Below are 26,999 nucleotides of genomic sequence, written 5' to 3'. Positions count from 1 at the left end.
TGGACGGTTTTTGCTTTCAGGAGATCGGGGTTGAGAAATAAACACAAACAATTTAGCTTCGCCCCAAAATAGTCCCAATAGGGAATAGGCAGGCGATAACGAGAGGGACCGGGTACTCTACCGTCCACAGTCCATAGTTCCACACCTCCGAGTACGGGACCACGCCTTATCCCAAGAGACCGGATCTTCTCCTCACACCTAACGCTCACAGGCGTCTCACATACATCCTAGGAGCACTTTCCGTATTTGTTTGTTATTATTCACGCGAGATGTTTTCAATGCACGGTGGATGTGCATGTCACTTATCGAAAATTCCATTTCCGTACGAACCAAGCCATGGGTCCCACAACCACCAAGAGCTCCACCGGCCCACTCCCGCGAAATCCAAAAGCGGCAAGTGCTACAGCTGAATGCTGATGATGCAAATACAAGAGAGGAGAAGGCAGGAAGGTAATTTTCCTACCACCACCACCACCACCACCAGCTCAAAAGCAGATATACATACAGTCTGAAAATACCACAGCCAGCATCGGAATATGTCCTCCTCTTTCCTGTCTTCTTACACGTTATAAATACTCTAACAAACCTCATGATCTCTTCCAGATAAAGACGATCTCTTTCTCTATATCCACCTTCTTCTTTGGTCGTGTATTGAGTAGGGTTTCTGCCATTTACAGTCATACTCTTAGAAGAACCGAGTTAAAGATAGCGAGAGAGATAAGCAAAATAGTGAGTTTATAATGGATACATACACTCTGCATATGGTCATGGCGGCTTTCTTTGGGGCTTCTTTCGTGGCCGTTTCCGCCTACTACATGCACCGGAAAACCCTAACCCAGTTACTGGAGTTTGCGAAGACGGTTGAACGAGAGCGTGAAGATGGCGATGAGGTGGTGGACAAAGATGACTCGTCGAGGCATTTCAAGAAGCACGCAGATAAGCGGAGAAACCATGGGAGGCGTAAGGCAGCAGGGTATTACCGACGAACGTCCGCCTCGTTGCCGGATGTTATGATGATTGCCGCTGCTGCCGAAGTAGAGGAGAAGCGGAACGGCCCGCTTTCGGCGGAGGACCGTAATTTTTCGATTCCGGCTGGGTTGCCTCGTTTACACACGCTTCCTGAAGGCATGTATCTTCCTGACTTCTCTTTCTCTATGAAGTGAAAAAAAAGCTAACGTATTTGACGCCTTTTGGTGGTGAATTAGATTTTGCAGGTTTTGCTGCAATGTTATTCATGTTACCAAATAGATTATAAAACTTTTTTTTTAAAGAGATCATAAAACATTGGCACATTGCTGGTTTTACCACAGTTTAAACTCTCCATCGTATTCTTATATGTAGAAATTTGTTTAGGAAAAGTCAAATGAAATGCTTGATTTTGATCATTTTACTGACGACGCTGAATGAAATGAATGTCAAATGAGCATTTTGGGCTCTGGACTGGGCAGAAGAGACAGAACTATCATCTATGGACGATGTAACAACAATCTGCATGTACCAGGAGTGTGTTTTTTTCTTCTTCTTCTTCTTCTTTCCTTTGGCTGCCTCAGACTAACGTATTTTTTGTTGAGCTGACTCACTAAAATACTTAGGTCATGCACAGCGTATACTTGATTAAGTAGTCTTGGATTAACGCATCCTTTTTCTTTGACACTCATTTTTCTGGATCTCAATGCATTGTTCCACAGAACTCTCTTATCTTCAGAATACTTTACCCTCTTGGGGATTGGGGCTCTGACAAAGCTGCACCTTGAATTCCCACCTTGTAAGACAAGAGAGAATGTTGCCAAGAAATCATTATTCTGATCCTCATAGAATAACAGAGTGGAGCAAATCCTTTTGGCTTTCAATATGACTTTTTTAAACCGTCTTGCGTATTTTCTTCTTATCCAGGTATGAGTTTCCCACAGAGGGAGGATGGAGAGGCAAGTCCAATAATGAATAAAGGAGTAGTAATCAGTAACCAGAAGAAAAAAGTAGTGGCCAGTGTATAAAAAGCTTATGCCTTGAGGCTTGCCTTGATGCGAGGCTTAAGGAAAAAATGCTTGATGCTCATGCCTGAAAGCATAAAACCTTGAGACGCCTAATGCGTGTGTGGATATATGTTTATGTATATTTATATACATGTCTTAATGATTATATTTATGTTTGAACATATTTAAAGAGGTTGCTTTACGTTTAAAGCTTTATAAATTATTAAGTGGTTTTCAAGTTCCTGATATTCTTATAGTTTTTGTTTATATGATTATCTATTCATTTATATGTTCTTCTTGTATGCTGCTCTTTTCCTTGAAAAAAAATGGTAACTTATGAGGCTCATGTCTCTTGCTTCAAGGCTTTCTCCTCACACATCTAAAGGCCCAACCTTATGTCTCTTGCTACAAGGTCCCACCTTGCTTCAAGGCTCCTTTCCTTGTACATGTTTATTTTTTTTTTCAAAACCTTTTCAGAGGGGTTAGTTTAAGGCCTGTGGCCTGCCTACCCCCTGAAATGAGAAACCTTGAAAAGGGAAAAGAAAATGATGTAATAGTCAGATAAAGCCACATTTGTACCTTTCTGAGGGCTTTTCTCTTATCCTTCATTGTATGAAGAATCAACATCTCATGTTTTCAAGAGACAATGATTAAGATTGCAAAACATTAAGCATTGAAGATATGATACTCCCATAAAGAATCCTGTAACAAGTGAAAGCATGTCATTTTGGCTAGTATTTATGTGGATAAAATAGAAAAAAGCGAACCATTCAGAAGTTAGCTATTTCTTTTATTGGTAGGTTTTTCTTGTTAAAATTTGAAGCTTGCATTCTGCTCTTATAATGTTAAGAATTCTTGATGTTTCTCTCTCAATTCAAGGATTCAGGATGTAGATGTCTGAGATATTATAAAAGTTCTACTCTTATAATATCAAAACTTGTATGTGTTTTCAGATGTACCAACTAGAAACTAGAATGTAATGAGTTGATTAGAGTATGTGTTGTACTCAGGTGGCAATTATAGCTTGACTCCAAGTTACTTATATTCAATTTTGCTAGTTTGTTAAATGAACTATTGAAATGCATCTATCTGTGTCTACATCTACTACTACCTCTTGGTTATCTTGTAAGATTGGCCTCAGTGTCTAGCTAGGCACAGATGATGCCAGAGTCTTTCTGGAGGAGTCAAATTTTCATCTCATTGAAAATTACGAGCTACTATTTGCAATCTTCATTAATGATAAAGCATATATTTTTTCTGCCTCCATTGATTGTTTAATTTATTTTAGAACTGTTGTTTCAGGACAATCTGCAGGGAGAGCAAGCTCAACTAAGAGAACTGGACACATAATGAGACCAACTTGTCCCAAGTCTCCTGTTGCTAGTGCTAGTGCCTTTGAGAGTGTTGAAGGATCCGATGAAGAGGATGATTTAACTGATAATGCTAAACTAGACACTACATATATGCACGCCAATGGAAACACTGTAAGTTCATCATTCACTTTTGTATGTGCTTTTGCAATGCACTCATCTTTTTTTCTTTTTTTTTTTTTGATAAATGAATGGAAGTTTTATTAAGAAATGTAAAAGTGTACAATCATCCTAAGAGATGGCACAAGATGTTACCTCCCCTTAGAAATGAGAAAATGATCACACTCTAAACAGAATTACTATTATAAGGTAGCCCAAAACAATTCACCCCTTGATACCCCTTGTTTAGACAAAGAATCAGCCATTGTTTTGCCAATCTGCTAACCCACTGAAATCTCACTGACATGTTCCTTGTAAGCCAATTAACTTTCTTGAGAAGATCCCTGTAGCCCCAAAAAACTGTTTCTGGATCCAATGTCCAACCCACTACCACCTTAGTGTCCCCTTCAACTATCATGTTCTCCACTCCAAGTTGGTTAGCCACCTGTATTCCTCATTTCCTTGTACTGCTGCTATTATCTCAGACCTTGTAGAGTCACCAACTCCCACTGGTCTGGAAAATAAATAAGGATAGGATGTTGCTATCCTTATCTCTCAAAATCCTTCCTATACCCGAGGCCCTGGATTGCCTTGCAATGCACTTATCTTTGCAAGCAATGCGAATTCCTGCACATTGGTGGGGCAGCTTGGCATTACATTTGCATAAAAGCATACATTCTTTTAGATAGGTACCGATCTACATGTTTGTGTATATGTATGCATATTAGCATATGTATATAAACAGTACTATGGACCATCCTTTCTTTTCTTTCTGCACCCCAGTTGTAGACTTGTAGGTTCCTATAATCTCATGATAGTTGATATTTATATTCTCAAGGAATTTTATTTGTGTTAGTCCACCAAGCTCATCCATATTGTGGTAATACCAATGTTGCATGGACTCTCCTAAATAGTTAAAGTATCTGTGTTGGATGTTTATTAGATTCCGACAATCAGTAGATTATTTAGGGATGCGTCCACATAGCAATTTCCTTTTAAGTCTAACATAAATGAACAACTAATATACATGATGAATAGTATTTTTCCTATAGAACATTCTTAAAATAACAAATATAAGTTTTAGACCTTTTCCTATGGGTATATGTTATTAAAATTTGAAATATATGGGCTCTTTATAGTATTTAGTATTCTATAGAAGTCTTTGTGTGTCCATGCTTTTTTGTCTTACCAAGTCAGACTCCTAAACATGTATTGGGTTCTGGTTCCTGTGTCCATGTCCATACAACACTGGCTTATACATTATTTTGACAGTTGACAGAATCTTAAAAGAATGTATTTTGTATCTCTGATGGACAGGGACCTGAGTGTGGAAGTCTTCTCCAGAATTTGCCTGATAATATTAATGGCAATACCGAGGAGAAGCCAATAGCTGCTGCTAGCATGATCCGGTCCCATAGTGTATCTGGTGACCTGCATGGGGTTCAGCCTGACCCTGTAGCAGCTGATATTCTTAGGAAAGAACCAGAGCAGGAAACTTTTGTACGGTTGAAAATTACTCCAAGTGGTAATCACATCCTTCCATCTCTTGTCGGTGTACATCTTTGCATCTCGGAATTCTTGTATTTGTTATTAGAGTGGTTTTACATGTTTTAGTCAGTCTGTATTTGGATCTTCTCTTTTTGTCCATGTACACAGAAACTGGTTGCATTGGCTTGTAGATCCCAGAATGGAAAAGCAGCAAGTAGAAATGGTTTGTTCATATGTGTTCACAATTTTGGAAAAGATAATCATCTTGTGTAGAAAATAGTGTCTGTCAGATTCTTCTTATATAGGCCATTAAGCAAAGGAAGTAAACCAATTTATGGAATAACATAAAATTCCTGAAGCCAATTATTGTTTATTTATTTATTTTTTAGTCTTCCATTAATATACTAGACTAGTAGAGTTATATTTTAAGTTAAACTTCAAATGCAAGAAGAATGTAGTGACTAACTAGAAATTCAACCAAGGCAATCAGCATTGCACTATAAAGGGTTCTGGAATGAAGGCAGTGCAGACTTGACAGGAAGCTTACAATCCTTCAGATATTTTATGTTTTTATTGTTTAAAAAAATAGTTAAGTTCTCCTTATTATTTCCGTAGCACTATGTCCAAGTTTGCTGACAATGATGCTACTAGATGTTGTGTAACCATAGGCTATTAATTAATTAACTGATTTAGCAGTTAGTTTAGTTAGTTTGTGATTATTAAAACAGGTCTATTTGCTTCCAAAGTGGATCCTGAAATGGGTCTTGCTTTGCTTATAGTGCCTGGTATATGACATTCCACGCAGAGGGTGATCACAGCCATTAGTTTCTTGTTTCTTTGAGCTGACTTGTGAGTATAGTTCCTAATGTGGCACATGTTTTTCTAACTTCCATGGGGCTTCTGGAAAGCTGCCATATAATTTCTGATGCATACATACATTATGAGGCATCTTAAGATGTATAGAAAATTTAACACAAACATTTGTGCATGTATTTTACTGTTTTTTTAATTCTGGTGAAGTATTTTAGTCTAAACAAGCTACCTGATTTTTCTCTATTTTATTATTGTGGTCTGGATGCTTATAAGTTGCTATTTCATGGTCTACCAGTCAAGCAATTTAAAGGCATTGTGTATTTAATCCTGCATTGATATTGAGGCTGAAATATAACTATTGTAAATTTATTTGTAATAATGGTTGCTTATCAATAAAAAAGTACTCTTTCATTGTCTGTTGGCTGAACAATTTAAAGGTAACGTTACCATGTATTTAATCCTGTATGAATATTGAGGCTGAAATGTAATTATTGTAAATTTATCTGTAACCTTGGTTAGAGGTACCATCTCCGGATGAAGTGGAAGCTTATCTGGTACTTCAAGAATGCCTTGAGTTACGAGAAAGTTATCTGTTCAGAGAGCAAGTTGCTCCATGGGAGAAAGAAGTAATAACAGATCCTAGTACTCCAAAGCCTATTCCAAATCCATTTTCATATTCCCCTGAGGGGAAAAGTGATGTAAGTTTGTACTTTGACTTCTTACTTTTTATAATAGGTGCTTTCTATTTTTCCAATCCAGACTAGTATTAAAATATGTAATTTCATAAGTTGGTCTTTTCTGATGCCATTTATCATTGTCTTTTTTTTTTTTTAATTTCTCAGCATTATTTTCAGATGGAGGACGGAGTTGTTCAAGTTTATGCGAATAAATACTGTAAAATGCAAATCCAGTCATTTCTCTTGCCTTTTGTTGTTTGGTCTGTAGTCTTGATTCTGGAATACTTCCCTGTTCCACCCAAAATTCATGATATGCATACTTTGTCATATTTCAGCCAAAGAGAAACTTTTCCATGTAGCTGATGCAACGACCTTCTTCACTGATTTGCATCATATCCTTAAAGTAATTGCTGCAGGGAATATTCGAACTTTATGTCATCATAGACTGGTTCTTCTGGAACAGGTTTTATCCCTGCTGACAAATGTTTATTACAAGAATGAAATTTATATACTTAATGGCAAAATGCTGAATGCTGAATTGATTTTTCACCTTTACTTCCATTCAGAAGTTCAACCTTCATTTGATGCTTAATGCGGATAGGGAATTTCTTGCTCAGAAAAGTGCACCCCATCGTGATTTTTATAATGTAAGGAAGGTTGATACACATGTTCACCACTCGGCATGCATGAACCAGAAACATCTTTTGAGGTTTATAAAATCGAAGTTGAGAAAAGAACCTGATGAGGTACTGATTTGGATCAACTCCCTTGTACTGTTGCAATACTTTTTTTCTAAGTCAGTTCACATAAGAAGAACCTGACTTTGAAACCATTACCTCTTTGGAACAACTTAGGAATTAGGATCTATGCTATGTAGAGACCTGTGCAAGGGTGCCGTATTGTGTTGGATAGTTCAATTTTTAGTGTAAATTTCTTATCCAACACCTTGACCAGCTGTTTCCTTGCTGAATCTTGGCATCATTAGTCTAGGACTGTACTGTATAAGCAAATATGGAATCAAAGACTGCCTGACAGAGTTGCATACTTGATTACTTAGAACTAATAACTAGAACATTTTATTTTGAAGATAAGTTGCATTTGCATTACATTGAAGCCTTTAAATAGTAGCTTTGAATGTTTTATCTCTTTAGGACAGCTTAGGCTCTTATTTGGGCAAGCAACAGGACTGAAGCCTGTCCAATAATTCTACCATTGTTTGCCTGGAAATTAGTGACAAATATAACCTTTCCTTTTGAAAGCAAGTCACATTGCTATTACACTGAAGTACTATGCTTTCATGTACTTCTATGCAGGTTGTAATATTCCGAGATGGGACATATTTGACATTGAAAGAAGTTTTTGAGAGCTTGGATTTAACTGGGTAACATGAAATTCAGTTTTACTATTTTAAAATTGTCTAATATATAATGTATTTTGAGACTTGGTTGATAATTATGGTGTTTCTTCTGACAGGTATGATCTTAATGTGGATCTGCTAGATGTTCATGCTGATAAGTGTACATTTCATCGTTTTGATAAATTTAATCTAAAGTATAATCCTTGCGGTCAAAGCAGACTCAGGGAGATTTTCCTTAAACAGGATAATCTTATCCAAGGTACACAGTACACCCTATTAATTAGTTAATTTTCTTGTTTTAATACACAAACCTTGAAAGAGAGATTTTGAACATTCCAATTCTACAATCCTTGTTTATTATGTTTGGATGCTATGAGACTTGCACTGCATTCACCTTATTGTCATCAATTTAGCTTTCCTTGTTATCTCAATAGTTTAGATGTGAACATGGAACTGACCTGGATTGTCCAAAACTGGATGGTTCAATATGATTAGCGCATTCTTTTTTTCTAATATTCTGATGCAGGTCTACAGAATGGAGCCACTATACATGGTAAGTAGCAGATATTGGTATCTGTGGATGTGTCGGTCATCCAAATATCTTAAACATGTCAGAAATATCGAAAATATCATATGAAAATATTGTAATAAAATTCTAGACATGATGGAAAGTTGGAAACATTGTGAATATGCAAAAATATAGAACGATATGTTATGAAATGATAAAAGTAGCGTACACAGACCTTTTTAAATTATTATCTTGTTCTAAATCATTAAACAACTCTAAGAAACTAAGGTTGTAGACGAAATAATATATTGTCAAGTTGTCCTGTAAACCTTATGGCCCCGTTCGTTTGTTGGTAAGCTACTTTCCCGGGTAAGTGCATTTACCCATGTTCTTTTATTTCCCAGGTAAATAAGGCAATGGCCATTTTGTCCATAAAAATCCATTATTAAAAGGTGCATTTTTGTCCCATTCAAGTGTTGGCAACTTTCCCCCTAGGTGGGAAAGTTATTTACCCACCTATGAGATGGGTATCACTTACCCCAGGAAAATAAATTCTGGAAAAAGAACATCGGTTTCTTGGTCAATGGGAACCGAAATCCCATTGACCAACTTTCCCCCTCTCAAAATCCAAAAAAATAACGCCCCCTAAGAGTCAAAACTACATAATAGAACAAATTCAAGCAAAAATTAAAGTCAAAGAAAACCAAATGATTCTAGTAGGCCAACCAAGTAATCTATTACACAAACAAAAACTGACATTTAACTTCCTTTTTTTGGTAGAAATATGTAACTTCATGTTTGAAAAGAATATTGAACTCTCAAGTGGTAATCATGTCCATTAGGCAGGCAATAACATTGCTACTCCACATATTTACAATATTGTCACCAACTTATGTTATAACACTCTCTCTCTTCTACTCCTCATAGTGCTTGTGGTGTTCAGTAGGGAGTGGAGAATATGTTGATTCCTGTAAAATTTCTTGTCAGTACCCATAGAAATGGAAATATGTTGTGGAAATGTTAGGAAATTTATGGATATTTTAAATCATGAGTGGTAGTTTGTTTTTGATTTTCATTCACATTTGGATTCATATATTTTTTCTATGACAGAATAGTACTGAAATTACTTAATATAAAAAGTGAATAAAACAGTACAGAATCCAAAGTAGGGGTCTTGCCTCAGCTAACATACATGAATACAATCTGATAATTTCTTTGATTAGCCTGAAACTATGTTGGCAATCTTGCCTGCTTTCCAGTTGTATTTTGCCCATGATTCTGTTATTAAGGAGTAATTTTCATTTGCTTTCCTAACCAACAGGTCGTTTCCTTGCTGAGTTGACTAAACAAGTGTTTTCTGATCTTGCTGCAAGTAAATACCAGGTGCTTCATAGATCCTTTTCTCAAATATTTATTTTGTTCAGTGCTTTGGATTTAAATCTGCCATTGTGTTTTTTTTTTCAATAAAAAAATACCTTTTTCAAAAAAAAGTTTGATTTTTGGCTGAAGCAGATTCTTTATTGTGGCCTACGTTTCTTAAACTTGTTGGTTCAATGGGGTCTCATAACTGTATGGATTCTCAAGATGGGATTCTTGGATTCTTTCCAGGATTAAATAAAGAACTTAAGAGAGATTGGGGAAGGGCAGTGGAAGCAACATCAAAATCTTTTTAACTTACTTTCATAGAAAATATTCGGTTTGGAAATCTTTTATCTGGTTGGTGCACTTTTAATTTGGTAGGATTTAGTTTATTTAGAAGGATATGCATGGTTGGTCTTATGGACTTTGGTATTATGAATTTATGATCTTAAAGTCCAGGTGGTTTGTTTTTGCTTTCACGTGCCAAATTGGCAATGGTGACTGACGTTCATTGTTGTTTTGGCAGATGGCTGAATACAGGTTATCAATATATGGTAGAAAACAAAGCGAGTGGGACCAATTAGCTAGTTGGATAGTGAATAACGAACTATACAGTGAAAACGTTGTTTGGTTAATTCAGGTATTTTATGTCTCGTTGAAATTCACTACAAGCTGTACTGATAAAATATATACTCTATAATATGGTCTAATGCGTACTGTCATCTTGCTTGTATAACCAGTTACTTGGGTTCAAGGTGCAAGGACATTTATTTCTTGTTATATTTAAACATTTGATCTATTTTTTTGTACAAATAATGCACTTACTAACTTACAGTGTTAAATGGATGATCATTATATTAATGTTCCTTTAGTTTCTAGAACTTCCAATTGTTTTATAAAATTATTATGTCCTGAACAAATAGTAATGCAGCACAAGTAAGATATTTCTTTAGCTATTAGGAGCTAATAACTTCAACTAAAAGTGTTTTTTTTTTTCCTTGAGAAAGAGAAGTGTATTTGTATTATTGAAGTATAAATGGGACTATGGGAGGGACTTCCAGTATCACATTACAGCAAATGTCATAAAACTGAGAGAATTTGTTTTCAAAGACTATGCAGTTCCTCCATCCAGATTGACCATAGGACAGTGGCTGGCAGCAGGCGCCAAATAATCATGCCTTTACTGCCCAGTCCCTCAATATGCCAATTATCGAGGAAATCATGAGTTATCTTAGGGAAGATCCAACTCAACTGTAAATTGTTAAGAAAATGAACCCAGATTTGTCTGCTCATGGAGCAATGCAGGAAGAGATTTTCCACTGTCTCCAAGTCATAGTTACATAAAGGACAGCTTGTTGATGAAATGTTTATACCCCTCTTGATTAGTTTGTTGTTGGTTAGACGTTGTCCAAGATCAGCTGTTCAAACTAGAAAGGCCACCTTAGATTGTACATTACCCACCAGAACAGATTTATGGGGGAAGCTGGGAGCATTCGAACTTGGAAGTATGATGATGTATCGTGGATTTAAAAGCAACCAGATTTATTCTACCTCCCAACTCTTCTGTCCGTGTAATTGACATTGATTTGGTAATTTTGGAGCTGACAGAGCATCTGAATTTGGGGGATCATTATACAGATAAGTTCAGATAGAGAGAACATTTCAACCACAATGGCCTCCTTGTATCGTGGATTTAAAAGCAACCAGATCTATTCTACCTCCCAACTCTTCTGTCTGTGTAATTGACATTGATTTGGTAATTTTGGAGCTGACAGAGCATCTGAATTTGGGGGATCATTATACGGATAAGTTCAGATAGAGAGAACATTTCAACCACAATGGCCTCCTTGTTAGCTGCAATGTTAAAAGAAACTTGGGTAGGATTCTACTAGGGGCCTGTCTCCAAACCAATAATTGTGTTAAAATCTTAATCTTGTTCAATTGCCTAGTTTTAGAGTGATGCCTTAAAGGAAATGTGGTTGGGCTTTTATCATTCATCAACAAATGAGGTTGAGCTTTCTGAATACCCTTCCAAACTGATCACCCCCCATTTATAAGCCCATAGTTGGATACAATCATCTGTCTCCACCAGTTGTCCCTGTCAACATCGGATCTTGAGAGGCATTTTCTCAGGAGAGTTAGGTTTGTATCTTTTGTTATGTATAGTCCCAAACCACCCAATTGCTTCAGAGAGCAGATTTTTGCCCAATCTACCAGGTGGATCTTCTTGTCATCCTTCCACCCATTCCACAAGAACTCCCTTTACAACTTTTCTGCTTGTTTTTTATTTTTTATGGAATGTGATACAGCCATAGGAAGTGGCCAGTCATAACTGGCCTTCCATGAAGAGAGTTTTATATGACAAGCAACAGCACACTATACAATTGGATCCCACAGAGAGCAGGAGGAACCTTTTACACCAGGGGGAGAAGCCTAAGTAGGTAATAGGCTATAGGTAGAAAGGTAACCTTGCAGCTGAGGACATTTGCAAGGATCTGCGTTTGGTACTTGGTTCTATGGATCAAGGAGATCTTTTTCTAGGTTGATTCACAAGTCAGAAACAGTGAAACCATCTTAGGGTTTGTCAATGAAGAGGGAGAAAATTTGGTTACAAATCAAAATTTTGAGAACACGGTTTTGGAATTAGAGAGGATTAATGAGAAATCTAAGGATCCGAAGGATTTCAGGGAGACTCCTGCTGTGAGAATATTTAAGAGTCAGAGAAAACATCAATATGTTCTAGTTTCAAAAGCTTTCGATTGATTGAAAAGGAGTTCATTTGGGATAGGGCCAAACAAGAAGGTGAAAAAGAGTCTTTAAGAAGTAGAGTGGTTCATGTCCAAGCTATTGGAGAGATGAACAATGATGATTTGAGTTTGGAGTGTAAAGCTGATTGCATGCTTTTCTTGGTTTATAGGATTGTTGGCATTTGTGGGGGTGTGGTCTGTTTGTTCTTTCGGATGGGTTGGTAATTTGATTGTTTGAGCTTGTTGTATGGAAGTTGATATGTGTGGGCTGTCTGGTTGTTTGAGTTTGGATGTATGTTTTTTGATGTCACTGTTTGGAGAGATTGGTGTCTTAGTGATTGTTCTTGTTAGAGTGGTTTTTAGGTTGGAGTTGGTTGGGAATAGGTCTTGTCTTTTCTTTATTCTCTCAATTGACTTACGAGAGGTCTCTAATAAGAATAAAGTGTTGCCAGCAAATTGGAGAAGGCAGGTCTTGGGCATGTTGCTACTCATTTCAAATCCTGAAATATAACCACCTTCCATGGCTTTGTAAGTGAGGGTGGACAAAGCTTCAATGACACAAATGAAGAGAAGTGGGGAGAGGGGGTCAGATTGACAGAGCCCCGTTGAGCTCTTGAAGAATTCAGTTGGAGATCTATTGAGAAGGATGGAGAATTAGGAGTTCAGATGCATACTTTTGTCCAGATTCTCCATTTGCCACCAAAATTCATTCTTTCAAGAAGATGAAAAGATCACATTACCTAATATTGGTCCCAGCTGGCATGATCACAAGCCTTTTCTATATCTACTTTACATAGCACCCCTGACTTCCCTGGTTTCAGTCTCAAGGCAATCAATTCACTGGCCACTTAGTACTACATCTAGCATTTGTCTACTTGGGACAGAAGCTTCTTGGGAGTTTCTGATGATGCTGGATAAATTTCATTTGAATCTAGTTGTAAGCAGTTTCACCAGAATCTTGTAAATAATTCCCACTAATCTGATTTAGCCCAAAGTCCTTGATGTCAACTGCCCCACCTTTTTTAGCCATTAAGGCAATGAAAGTATTGATGAGATGTCTCTCAATAGAGTCATTTTTGTGGAAATCTGCAAAGTCTTTCAACAATTCAGGTTTTATTGTTCTCTTAGCAAAGTGTGCTTGGTAAATCATCCCTGCCATTGTGTTAGGAACTATCTGGGCTGAAAGAAACAATCGAATTTTTTGTAACAAGAAGAGGAGTCTGGATGTTTTAATTCAGCAGGCTGTTAGTAGAGTTGTATCTTGGGTCTTGGTTGTAAAAGATTTTAAGCATCAGAATGTGTCTCTGTTGCTTAAGTCTAGAAATTTGTGGGAGGTGTAATCTGTTGTTTCTTCCTGGGTGGGGGTGTTCACCCTAGGAGTCTGTTGTACCATGCTTTTCTGTTTTTTAATAAATTTACTTTACCTTTCCTTCAAAAAAAAAAGTTCTCATGGTGAACTCTTGAAGAAACACATGTCAAAATCATCTAACCAGGGGCTTATTTTGTCCTTGATTACTTCCCAAATTTCCTCACTTAAGGGGGTTTCAATGGCAGGCTGGCAGCTTGTTGGACTGAAGTTAATTGCTTGAACTGAAGATCATCTAGGTTGGGTCTCTTTGTTGTTTATTTCTTATATAAGCTCTTCCTTGTAGGTAAGTCTATCAAACATCAGCTTTGAATTGACTTGAATTTTTCTCTCCTCTTGGGAAATGCTTCCCAATTCCTCCTATATGTGTATTTCTTTTCCTAATGTTTTATGCATTCCACCAAATTCAAACTTTTATCTTTGAAGCCTTCTTCCTCAAGCCAGTGATTTTCCAAGTGGAAAGGCCCAGGAGCTCAAAAGAAAATGCCCCCAACTAGAAGCAGGGATGAATGGTGGGATGGGGGTCTGGATAGGGCTTCTTGGTAAGTGGCTGGGCATCATTCTAATCCCATTATATAACTCATGACTCGTATACATTGAAACCTTGGAACACTATATACACGATATCCTAGACTTTTAATATTTTGCATTTTTCTAGACCTAGGTACTTTCCTACACTTTTGTCCCCAAGAATGCCCCATTTTTGGTTTTTCTTTACCCCATAATATTTTTAATAGATTATAAAATTTAATAAATAGAAAAAGAAGGGAAAAGATCATTCGAGAAAATACCCCTCACCATTCCATCACCTGGAGGCCTAATAACTATAGCAAATTTTGCAGTGGCCATTCTCAGGCTCAAACCTGCATTGTATTGCTTTCCAGCCCGAGCTTTTACCATCATACCAAGCAATGTCCCACACACCAATTAAGGGGCCACTTGATAAACAACTGAAGTGGTTGATGCTTTATCTTTTGGTGGATAAAATAATTAAATGATAAAAGATTTGAAGATATGGTAATTAACCCAATTTCAGCTTCAACCCTAAGGAGCTCACAACCTCCTTCATAACTTATTCACTAAAATACAAGGCAGTAAGTCATTCAGTTCAGCCACTTAAGCTGTAATCAAACAGCCTCTAAGGTTAATAATCTCTTTACCCTACATTTGATAGGCATACACATGAAAACCCAAGCATTGAATGAATTGACTTTTCATAGACTCAAACACATCTGCCACAAATTTTGAATGAATTCTTATTAAATACCCTCTTTACAAATTTCAAGAAAATTCCTACTTCACCTTTGACAAAAAAAAAAAAACTAAGGTACCCTTTTTGTGTTGACACCATTTCCCTTGGGCTAGCTGAAATCCTGCTGATGAATTTGCTTGAATATATTGTTGAAAGAGAGCTTTGTTTGATTCCTCCAGTTGGAATAATCTTCTATTTGTTCCAGTCAATCCATAAATGATATTGGATGCAATAAATCATATAATTTAATCTTCTATTTATTTCGAAAGAGATCTTTCATGCATAAATCATATATAATTGAAATCGTATCATGTCATTGCGGATTTTCTTTTCATGGATTATGAAGGTTTCATTAGATAAGGAAAATACACTTAGCATCTTTAATTGTCATTTATTATACCTACAAGTTTTTACATTTATCTGAAATTTCTGGTTTCTCCAGCTGCCAAGGCTGTACAATGTATACAAGGAAATGGGCATTGTGACATCTTTCCAGAACATGCTTGACAATATTTTCCTTCCCCTTTTTGAGGTTACTGTTGACCCAGATTCACACCCACATTTGCATATTTTCTTGAAGCAGGTTTGCCTCATTCCTGTTATATGAATATAATTTTTCATTGTAGTTTGTGTTCGAGGTTGGCTAAAACTATGAATGTGAGTAAGAATGTTGCATGTTGTATCAATCATAAGAGATTTCTGAATTAAACTGATGCACTGCAAATGTAGGTTTTGTTTCTTGAGATATGTACTGTATTTTTTCCAATTTCCCACTATTTAGGTTAAAGGTTAAGTTGGTTTGTGCACCACATAATGTGTGGCTTTTCCATGGCTGCACATTGACAAAGGAAGGGAAATTTAACTCTTAAAGATAAACTTTTCTCTCTGATCTCTGTAAGCACATTGATTGAGTTGGATTCAAAATGTTCTGAGTACAGATGTGAATGTGGTCAAAGGAGGGCATAGATGGAAAATGATTGAGGTGCAATTTGCATATCACATGTGAACATTACATGAAGTGGTGATTTGGTTTGCTTTTATTATATTGATCTTAAACCATGTGGAATCCCACTGGTCTGTTAACTTGTAGATGCACCTCATTAAATAAGGCACTTTTTGGAGGGAATCAAGCACTGCAAACAAGTAACAAAATCCTTCAGGGGAACAGAAGAAACAATTTTATGGTAGAATTGCATTTGGAAACTCCATGAATGCAAATTACATTTTGAAGCTGCCTTATTGTGAAATGGTTTTTTCCTCCCTTTTTACTTGAAGCCAATGTTTTATCCCTTTTTAGTTCCATGTAGTTTTATGTGCCATGATCTACATTTTGCAAATTGAATAAAAGATGGTTGGTGTATAAAGTTAGAATTGCTTCCTGTTTTATTTTCTGGAATCATCAAATTGATATATTCAAACTTTATTATGTCAATTGGAATCATCATCATCATCATCTTCATCTTTTTCAGGTTGTGGGATTCGATTTGGTGGATGATGAAAGTAAGCCTGAAAGACGTCCAACGAAACACATGCCAACACCAGCTCAATGGACAAATATTTTTAATCCTGCATACTCATACTATGTGTATTACTGTTACGCCAACCTGTATATACTAAATAAGGTACAAATTAAACTTTCTGGAACAGCTATTTCTTCCTGCTTTGCCAAATACACATGCTTAGAAAGTCAGTTAGTCTGCTTTGGTGGATCATAGTAGCTACAGCTTATACACTGTCAAAGAGTTATAATGCAGAAAGACATTCTTCCTGCCTATACCACCTGTACCACATGAATGGCAGTATTGTTTGGACATTTCAATCAAAGCCTGTAGATGATCGAAAAAACAGCCTCATCAGATATTGATCATCTTATCTGTTGACCCTCCCCCTACCACGCACAATAGATAGATTTGTTCCTCATTTATGCATGGATGGAGGCTTCATCTGATCTAATGTTCTGGGACTGCATTAAAGGACTACTAATCTGTTTACTGTAATCTGTCAGCTTCGTGAATCAAAGGGCATGACAACAATCACTTTCCGTCCACATTCAGGAGAGGTATCCATGGACTCTTTTCAACTAATCAGGCTAGCACATAATCCAATGTTTTAGTGGTTGTCTCATGTGCATTGTTATTTTCAGGCTGGTGACATTGATCACCTTGCTGCAACTTTTCTTACGGCTCATAACATTGCCCATGGGATCAATTTGAGAAAATCTCCTGTCCTTCAATATTTGTATTACCTTGCACAGGTAACAGGAATGTTCTCATCAGCTAATTTTATTTTAAATGAGTTTCTCTCACATGTTTTTAACTCTGTTGGCATTTTGGTTTATAGATTGGCCTGGCTATGTCTCCTCTCAGCAACAACTCCTTATTTCTAGATTATCATCGGAACCCTTTCCCAATGTTTTTCCTACGTGGCCTCAATGTTTCACTTTCTACGGATGATCCATTACAAATCCATTTAACAAAAGAACCCTTGGTGGAAGAATACAGTATTGCAGCTTCTGTAAGATCTCTCTCTCTCTCTCTTTCTATATATATATATGTATGTATGTCCTTATGTACAGATATAGGCAGATAATTTAGCTCTAAAGAAACTAATCTCTAATTTACAGGTTTGGAAGTTGAGCTCATGTGATCTATGTGAGATCGCCCGCAATTCAGTTTACCAGTCAGGCTTTTCGCATGCTTTGAAGGTACATAACATTAGCACACAATACTAGTGTTTATTTCTGGCAAGGCAGTAAGCTGAAACTGGATTCTATTGTGCTTCCACATGGCACAGTATGCTGCACCAATTATTTCTTAATATCACTACAGATTTCTTTAAGATGTATCTGGACTCTAGGGTCTGTGGCACTCTTTTTTAAGATGAGAAGATAACAAAATCAGATGGGCTTTATTAGGAAGCTACATAATTTTTTCTTAGGATACTCCCTCAAAATCTTTTTTAGTTATTCCTGCACAGGGAAAGTTATAGTGAAACTTCTACAAAACTTGGCATAGCCAGAATGATATGCCCCCATCTGACTGGTTGGCACTGAAAATCTGGTAAGTGTGTCAAAAGTGGCATAGAACCTCCTTGTGTCATATCTATAGGAGCTCTTATTGAGAGTATACCTATTTGGTTCTTTGATTAGACTTGAGTGATATAATGCGGCTGTCATACAGGCATACATGTTCGAAGGGCAATAATAAGGACCTTTTCTTCCCTAATTTGTTTATTTACTAAAAACTTGGCATAGCCAGAATGATATGCTATCATCCATTCTTGGAATTATTTAAGTAAAACAGCAAGATGAGAGAAATCCCCTATCTGACTGGTTAGCACTGAAAATCTGGCAAGTGTGTCAGAAGTGGCATAGAACCTCCTTGTGTCATATCTATAGGAGCTCTTATTGAGAGTATACCTATTTGGTTCTTTGATTAGACTTGAGTGATATAATCCGGCTATGTCATACAGGCATACATGTTAGAAGGGCATTAATAAGGACCTTTTCTTCCCTAATTTGTTTATTTACTAAAAACTGCCATCATCTCTCTCATTGTACAGTGCTGCTATCAGTGAGAACTTGGAACTACATACATATTTTAGTTCACAATGTTTGGGAGCAGAAACTTCGTTGCTGATTGATTTTATTGAGATGCCTGTTCTACCATGTCCAATCTGTGCTTCTCAACTATAAGCAACATAAAGTGTTTTCTATGGCATGTTGGCATGTAGATAATATTCAAGTTAAATTAAATCCTACATACTTACGACACTGGTAAAATTACTTTACCTGTAACTGATGTGTTCGAACTCTTTTCATACTAGTCACACTGGATTGGGAGATCATACTACAAGAGAGGTCCAGATGGGAATGATATTCACAAAACAAATGTGCCTCATATCCGTGTGGAGTTCCGGGACATGGTATGTTTTCATCTGTTGTTTTCCACCTAAAAGTTTTTATCTTGGATCTGTATTGTGATGAACTAAGGGCTATTGCTTGGTGTTATGATAAAATCCTGGGCTGACAAGTGAGAACATGGGTTCAACTCTGAGAGTGACCACTTTGCACAAGAACAAAGGTTGGGTCTTCATCCAGGCTTGGACCAACTTTGCACAAAAGTTGAAATGAACTCATTCAAAAAACAGAAACTTAAATAAGAATGATAGAGAAGATGAAATGTTCATAAAAAAAATGATAGAGAAGATGAAAGTTAACAAAAATTCAAACAATTTTTTACAGATATGGAGAGAGGAGATGCAACAGGTTTATCTGGGTCGAGCTAATATTCCTGAAGAAGTGGACAAGTGAAGTGCATGATACATTGCCAATTTAGCTATTGGTGATTATTCAATTCTTTTCCTGGTAAGCTTTCAGTGGATGTTTAGAGGCAGTTTCTTCGCTTCATAGTTCTTTGAATTGCTCAGCATATGGGGAATTTTGTACATATGGGTCTGAATGAAATTTCCATTTTGCAATCCTCCTGATATTTAATCTCTGGGATCAGAAACTGAAATGTTTCTACTTTCTTAGTAATGATATATTCATGGTACAGATCTTCTAACTGCATCAATCTGTAATAAAGAATGTGTTTTGATTGCAGGATGGAGTTACAACGACGATGACTTTATTTGTGTGTTAAAGACGAGGTTACCTCTTTTGCTATAAGATTCAGGGGTGAATGCCTGAATGTCCATCAGTTCACACGGCATCAGGGGAGCGTTAAGTTGCCTGAATCAGTCAGATATTGAATGGGGTTAAAGTTGCCAGCGTTAAAATATATAAGCTTAAATACGTGATGAAATCAATTGGGCCAGAATTTGGACCAAAAGAAAATACATTGTGGCCTTGATGTGGCTTGACTTTACAGTTTGAGGCTCCGAGCAACATAATACAGGTTATACCAGAGTTACAGTTGCTGATTCAAAAAATAAGAATAAAAAATAACAGGTTTTACCAGAAGACCCTGTCTGTGGCTCATGTTAGGCTTCTTTAATCACCTATTCATTCCATTATTTGTAATAAGATAAGAAGCTGCTTATTCTTAAAAAAGTGGCATTACCCTTGTTTCCATCAAGGATGATAATTGTACCTTTCAAGTCCGAAACAGAAAGTAATTGGTCCACCAATTACATGTCAGTATATACATCAAAATTTTGGCACCAGACGGTATAAAGATGGTTGTTTTTGAGAACAATGGTTATTCTGTTTATTATTCTTGTGGCTGCCATGTCCTCTTGATTGTTCTGGGCAAGCGGCAAGCCCTTTCCAACGTTTTCTCTACTAATCCCGACTAGTAAACGCCTACGTGCATTTGCACGTTGGCAGTATCTAAGACAATTATTTATAGTTCATGAGTAGTGTTTGAACGGTTATAACTTATAAGTGGATAATTTTTTAACAGTTATGAGTGGGCAATTTCTGAAATGAGAGTAAAGGACATATATGCTCTCTTTATGCCCGCTGTGTGCTTAAAACTGATGGCTCATATCATGAGCCATTTTTATGGCTAACACTTGAAAACAGAGGACAACGTTCTGGGAAAGTGAATTGTAGAAAACTGAACTTATAATCTAAACGGCATCTCAGGAAAGATTGAGATATCAAAATTGAAATAGCAAGAAAAATAACAAAAACCAATGTTGAGCAATCAGTCAAAAAGAAAATTCATGTTTCAATCAGTAGTTTTTTAATAAAACCCAGTTACAAAAATGCAGTGAAAATTCAGTCATACTGTTGTGGTGATAGATGGTAGATACCCAAATCAACTGTAATTTGTACAAAGTGAAGGAAATTTTCTCAAATGTTTGTTTCAAGGAATAATGCTGTCAAACAAGAAGATAAAGGTAGGAAATCCAAAAAATGGGAGGGGATCTACCAAAAAGTTTCAAGATCAAAATCCCTAAAGTTGATAAAGAAAAAGAGAAGAGCTGATACAGATGAAACGGATTCTGAAAAAAAAATAAAAGTACCCACATTTAGATTTGTACACAAAGAATAAATAAAACGATATGAACAAGGGTATGATGTTACACACCCGAATCGATGACCAGTGCCGAGCATAAAACTGTTCAACTGTGTCGGTGGCATCGCTAAGGCTATTGCAGACATAACTATTCATCAAGCAACTCTTGATCTTGTTGCAGTTTTTGTTGTTGTTAACCCTCTTCTGCAACCAATTTGAATAGTCCCCTAATTTATACTCCTTATACCCTTTACACGACAAAACCTCTCTTGCACTCTTGTTAGTCACCACGAAAGTGAGGATCATGAAGCAGAAAAGAAGAACAATGAGGAGGAACATCACGCAGAGGTAAATTCAGAGAAGCCATGAGACCTGTATCGTGCACCTATGAGTTTGGCGAGAGACACCAACAAGAGAAACACCCTAGAGCGATAATGGATTTTTCAAGGAACTTCTCACAGTCAGTACTCACTCTGTTTGCCAGCCATATTCCACCTCCCAAGATCAAAATCGAGAACAAAAAGATCGCAAACTTCATAATTCCGATTAAGTTGTTACTACAACTTCCCTCGTTCTCGAAATATCAATCAATCTACTACAAAAGCAACTAAGATTAGGAAAAACATAATAGGAACAAAAAGAGAGAGATCAACGACGGATTGAAAGGAATACATATAGTTACTGTTCAGGACTCGGGGCTTTCGACGATTCAACGTTTGTTCATATAGTGATTTCATAGAAGGATGTGGAATACCTCCGCTGTGTCTGCTACAACGATCGTCGGAGTTGGACTTCTCTTCAACTCCAAGCTCAGATGAAAAGTAGCGGGAATGGGGAGAGATTTTGGTTCTGAGCAGTATCTAATTTATGGACAGTTATAAGTGCGCAGTTGCAGACAGGTGCTTTGAACCTCATATGTAGAGAGTATGTCGATAAACCACAGAGTATGTTGATAAACCACTTCAGTTAATTAGAGTGGTTAGCACAACTTCTGATTAAAGTGGGTCACTTATTTATAACGTGCATACCCACTATTATGTTCTTGAAACTGGGTTGACAGGTGTCCAAATGGTTGGAAGAAAAAGAAATGTTTTGAAATTGGAATGATAAATACTATTGAGCTTTTTCTTTCCTAAAATTAAGGAACCTGGCTAACCCACGTATAACAAACTTGACATAACTAAATTTGAACTTTACTTGCAATTGAAATTCTTCTTCCTGCAAGATTAAAATGTCACGTGTTTAACTGGAATGACAAATATACCTTCAATATTGCTCACCGAAGGCTAGACAAATGAGGGTAGAATTAATCCAATGAAAAGTCCAGAAAATTGTGTATCATTTTATATTTGCGCTTCATCGACGACGAGCGAGGCGAGGTTCATTGGAATTGGTTTTGAGAACAATTGTGCATCATTTCACAAAAATATAATGGGCTAGGCGAGGTTCAAATAATTTATGTGAAGAATTTGATGTCTGAAGAATTGTGCTTGCGTTTGCGAAACCGGGAAAGATCTTCACTCGCTAAACGTCCCAAACACTTTGGAAGAAACATATAAGCTGTACAGCATATAAACAGCTAGGTATTGGAAGAACATTAAAAATAGTGTTTCCCAAACAGTTGGCTCTCACATAAATCAAGAAAATATCTATTTAATAAACTCTTACCAAATAGCATTTTTGGAATAAACACCTGTGGCAATGAACTGACGCCAATTTTCAAATGAATGGCCAAAGAACCAAATACCATCTAGATTTACCATCATTTAATCTTAACATAGACTAACAGGTGATTGGGTTGATTCAAAATTTTCAGTCCCAGATAGATGAACCCACTTTACACAACAGTGGTGAAACAGAATTCATGTAGCCCACCCCATAGATGTGGTGATCATGATGATGAAGAACTCATTTGCTTCCGATTTGATTAACAATAGTATTTGCAAGTTTTACTTACATGTATGGCGGATCATTTACTCTTTTTTCTCAAAGATGTTGAATGATTTTAAACATCAATGACACGTACACTTTACTATATGTGATGTCTAAACCAAAAGAAAATTTATATTAAAAAATCTCACTTCTAATTTCTAAATGATGCTGCTGCAAATGTTGTTTTACATTGATATTTTGCTGGAAAAACTTTTTTTTTTTTTTTGAATGCTGGAAAAACTGGTATGGATATGCTCAAAGTATACCTGAACTATCATTCCAGTTTTGGCGGTCTCACCATATAAAGTAGCATTTCTCTAATTAACTAGATCCTCAAGCACAGAAAGACTAAACTAAAAGTCGCCCCTGAGAAACAGAGGTTACAAAATTCATGCGACAAAAGTAAATAAGAAAGTATAAGAGGGACCCAGAATCAAACTTTTTTATACTGATTTATCTCTTTAATTACCTTCAGCAAGTGCATCCACATCGTGGTTCTTCCCGAAAAACTTTACAAATTTCATGTCTGGTCCCGGCTGGACAGATTGGATAGTGACCAAACCTTTGGCATTATCTTGCATGAAGTAGCTGCCGAGACTGGAACCAACTTCCTACAAAAAAAAAAAAAAAAAAGAGACTGGAACCCACTTTTCTTATGTTGCTGCCTAATATTTGACCATTGCACTTTGCCTCTTAAAAGGGCCATTGGTCCTGATTAGGGTTGTCAGCAGGTCACATTCGGGCACCCCAACCCCAACCTGACTAAATGAAAGAGTTGTTGAACCCAACCCGACCGGATAACAACCAATTCCAATCTGATCCATAAACAGTATGCTATTCTTAACGAAGATTATATTTACAAATTTTTAAATGTTACTATCTCACTTGTTATATAAGATTTATGAATATTTCATTATAACTATCTGTCACCTGTCTAGAATTATGATAAACTTGGTTTCAGTTTTCATTTAAAGAAAAAACATAATCTCAAGTCCTCTTCAAACAAGAGAGAAATAACGCAACATCACCAAATTATCTAAACCAACAACATGACACCACCTCTAACAATAAGGAATAGAAAGGAAAAAAATGACTTAGTGATGCTTACGAATTGGGTTTGATGCAGGTTAGCCTTAACGAGGACCTGACAAGGATGATAGGGATGGAAAAAAAAATGTTGAACAAGGAAAATTAGGCGGTGTTTGGTTTCGTGTTCATCTCATGGATGGACCGTTTTGGTCTGGTCCATGGGATGAACACCCTGTTTGGTTGGCTGTGGACGGGACCAGTCCACACTATATCATGGACCGGTCCCGTCCACACCCCAATTTAGCAGCAACAGCAAAATCTTGTGGTTAGGATCCGCCCACAGTCTATTCTTTGATCCCCTGCTTCACACTCTCCCTGAAACCCTATTCTGCTTCACATTTTACCATTGGAGGTCTCCATCGCCTGCTGAAGCTCTCCACCGGTCCACCTGCCAAGGCTCCATCTTGAAGAAACTCACGATGTAAGTTTCTCTCTTTCTCTCTCTCTCTGTTCAGTTCCGTTTCAAGTGTTGTTCTTGACAAATGTTAGATCTGCATCCGAAAATCCTCTGTACTGTGTTTCCCTCTTGATGCTAAATCCTTCTTTATTGTGTGAATAGTACTGTGTTTCCCTCTTAGCTGTTGAATGATGTTAAATCCTGAACAGCCGATTGTTTGCTTTTGTGTTCTTGATGCATCCATCCGGTTTGTAAGGAAGGTTGCCTTAGAGTTACAGTCCCACCCCTAAAAAGCAAGGAAGGTTGAAACATATTGATATGCTGAAGACTAGGAAGGGCACTAAACTAAAGATGCCAAAATCAACAACTTGCGTTTAGACAATTGATTTCTTTTCTGTATCAAAAGCTCTTTCCAATCATGCCAACTTGGATGGTGGAATCAAATCTGTCAATTTATTCACTCTTCTCCTCTTCCCTCCAAATGCTGTGGAAAAAAAGTATTTTGTTGCTTCTTTTATTTTTGTTGCCAAACATACAAGGATAGGAACATTATGATGTAATGGGCATTGAACTTTCTAATGCAAAGTATTAATGCATGATTTAAAGATCTTTCGACTTTTATGTTGCCCTATAGTTTGATCCATAGAAAATGCATGTAGATAGGGAGAGCCATGACTTCATTATCAAATCAGCCATTTAAAAACAAAAAGAAGAAAATAAAATGGAAATATAGTGTAATTGTTCTAAATTTCTAATACCATTTGTTGGAGAAAGAGATATAATGAGAGAAGTAAATGAGTCTAAGTGATCTCTGTGATGTAGTTGGGTTGGGCTCTGTGAGGAGTAAAAGTGAGTAAGAAGACTGGTTGCATTACTGATGTCTTATCAAGTTTGGACTAGGGTTGATATTAATTCATTGATGCCTTTTTCAATATATTTATCATATAAAATGCAAAAATTAGATATTTATGATTAACTGTGTAGATCATTCATAAAATGTATATGAGATACATGGAATCAAAAAGTGTGGCGTGGACTGGTCCACACCACGCCTACAGAACGCCACTGTGGGTGTGGACTGGTCCAGTCCACACAGTTTGTCCACTATTCAGAACAGCTATGGACTGTGGTGTGGTGTGGATTGGTCCCTACCACAGGGTGTGGTGTGGACTAATCCACACCCACCAATTTCTCATCCACACTACAGAGCACCCCCTTAGATAAGGGGAGAATCGTGTGGGATGGTCATAGGCTTGGTTGTGTCTTGAAAGCCTTAATGGGATTTTCCTGGGTTCTGGAGTTTAATGGGCCGTGATGTCTTTTTTTTTTTATTGTTGGGTAAGGGGTAAAGCCGGTACCTAAAGGGATTGGAGGTTTCTGTCTTTTTTGGGGATTTGAGTTTTTTGTGTGTGATATCTTATCACCTCGTAGTACTTTCTACTTTATTCTCTATAATAAATTTTTCTTTATTATTTATTATCAAAAAAAGGACCTGACCAAGGATGAACAGGAATACTTCTTTGTTGGAATGAAGATGGCAAAATACATCCTGCATGGACATTTCTGGATATACTCTATAGCTTTAACACCTCAAAAATGTACATAGTATGTTTTAAGAAACCATGTTATAAAAAATCTGTTTAAGCTTCAAAAACTATATATAAAAGCATAACATAAGCATATTATATGGGATATACCTGTATCCATGTCCAAGATTTTGGGAAATGTAGTATCTCCGTTTGTTGTCTGTGTTGGTATCCATATCTGTTTATCATAGAGATCCCATAGTGGCACCAATTTCTTTTTCTCTTTTGGATTTGCCTATCTCTGCCTCCTTATTCCTGAGTGTTTCGCAGTTGGTAGATTCCTCAAATCCATCATATATAACATACTATCATGCCATATTTTACAGCTGCCCTAAAATGTGAAAGTAACATAGCAGGAGGGACCAAGCTTATGTCTCACATTTACCAAGTGATTTTAAATAAATTTGATTGGATGAATGAGACCATTCCCAAGGATCCCGGGATATGTGGCTATCAAATCATAGAGGCTATGCATTTGACTGCCAGGTTGAAGCCATCATTGCACTGAGCAATGTTTCAAAACTCATCAATCAGGATCCACGTCTGCACAATCTGGTTGGCCCTTACCAAGGAAATGGAGGGTTACCTTGCTTAAGTGAATTGTATATTCTATACATGGAAAGCTAGAAAATTTATGGGGATGCCTTTTTTCTTTGTGTCTGGAGTGGGTGGATGGCCTTGCCTTTGTAATGAAAATATGAAATATTTATGATAAAGAGAAGAGACTAATGTACTCGCTCATGTAAACAGCTGAGGAAGTGACAAGGTGGTGAGTTTCTGCTCACCTCGGAAGCCTCTTCGAGGGAGGCTTGACCTCCTGAAACAGAAGATGGAGAGAAAAAGAGAAGGGAAGGAAGGAATAAACTGGACTCAGGGAGAAGAAAATTAAAGGAGAATCATTCATTGCTTTCATTATATGATGATGGCCTTATATAGCTGGCCTACAGGTGTAATATCAGAGGGAATATCCTCTGATTTCTGGGTAACTAACTCTGGCAGATAACATGGATGGAATATCCT

At 37.0% G+C, this 26,999-nt stretch overlaps 1 protein-coding gene and 2 pseudogenes across 4 annotated transcripts in view; 1 reads left to right on the top strand and 2 right to left on the bottom strand.

Annotated features, from left to right (window-relative positions):
- Positions 1–411: 411 nt before the first annotated feature.
- On the top strand, positions 412–20,207 carry LOC104602568 (AMP deaminase-like). 2 transcript variants are annotated; one of them, XM_010266296.3, is made up of 20 exons: positions 414–1,125; positions 3,276–3,457; positions 4,760–4,967; positions 6,263–6,441; positions 6,586–6,637; positions 6,756–6,883; positions 6,987–7,166; positions 7,734–7,801; positions 7,894–8,036; positions 9,607–9,668; positions 10,171–10,284; positions 15,452–15,592; positions 16,479–16,631; positions 17,015–17,068; positions 17,153–17,263; positions 17,350–17,523; positions 17,633–17,713; positions 18,835–18,933; positions 19,253–19,375; positions 19,614–20,207. In XM_010266296.3, the coding sequence occupies exons 1-19, from the start codon at positions 741–743 to the stop codon at positions 19,319–19,321; spliced, it is 2,583 nt and encodes an 860-aa protein (XP_010264598.1). In that variant the 5' UTR covers positions 414–740; the 3' UTR covers positions 19,322–19,375; positions 19,614–20,207. The 2 variants fall into 2 exon arrangements, with proteins under 2 accessions (XP_088753319.1, XP_010264598.1); XM_088897193.1 differs by lacking the exon at positions 15,452–15,592 and having other exon boundaries at positions 412–1,125.
- LOC148802164 (tetraspanin-8 pseudogene) lies at positions 19,743–21,555 on the bottom strand (annotated as a pseudogene). Its single transcript, XR_016082445.1, has one exon. The product of XR_016082445.1 is annotated as a tetraspanin-8 pseudogene (transcript).
- The window catches only part of LOC104602569 (uncharacterized), a 28,247-nt pseudogene continuing 20,990 nt past the window's right edge, over positions 19,743–26,999 (bottom strand). Inside the window, exon 8 of the transcript XR_016082444.1 lies at positions 19,743–23,443. The product of XR_016082444.1 is annotated as an uncharacterized LOC104602569 (transcript). The remainder of the gene's footprint in view (positions 23,444–26,999) is intronic.

This window comes from Nelumbo nucifera, chromosome 2 (assembly GCF_055504915.1).
Source record: "Nelumbo nucifera cultivar China Antique chromosome 2, China Antique-T2T, whole genome shotgun sequence".
NCBI lineage: Eukaryota > Viridiplantae > Streptophyta > Magnoliopsida > Proteales > Nelumbonaceae > Nelumbo > Nelumbo nucifera.
The sequence above is the reverse complement of the archived record's forward strand: the minus strand, read 5'-3'. Positions and strand labels throughout refer to the sequence as shown.

What these genes read in the sequence shown, in the direction of transcription:
- LOC104602568 (XM_010266296.3), top strand. Translation starts at nt 741, where the DNA reads ATGGATACATACACTCTGCATATGGTCATGGCGGCTTTCTTTGGGGCT. An exon ending in ACCTGTATATACTAAATAAG is followed by an intron (nt 16,632 to 17,014) that starts GTACAAATTAAA and finishes GTAATCTGTCAG; the next exon opens with CTTCGTGAATCAAAGGGCAT. An exon ending in GTGTGGAGTTCCGGGACATG is followed by an intron (nt 18,934 to 19,252) that starts GTATGTTTTCAT and finishes AATTTTTTACAG; the next exon opens with ATATGGAGAGAGGAGATGCA.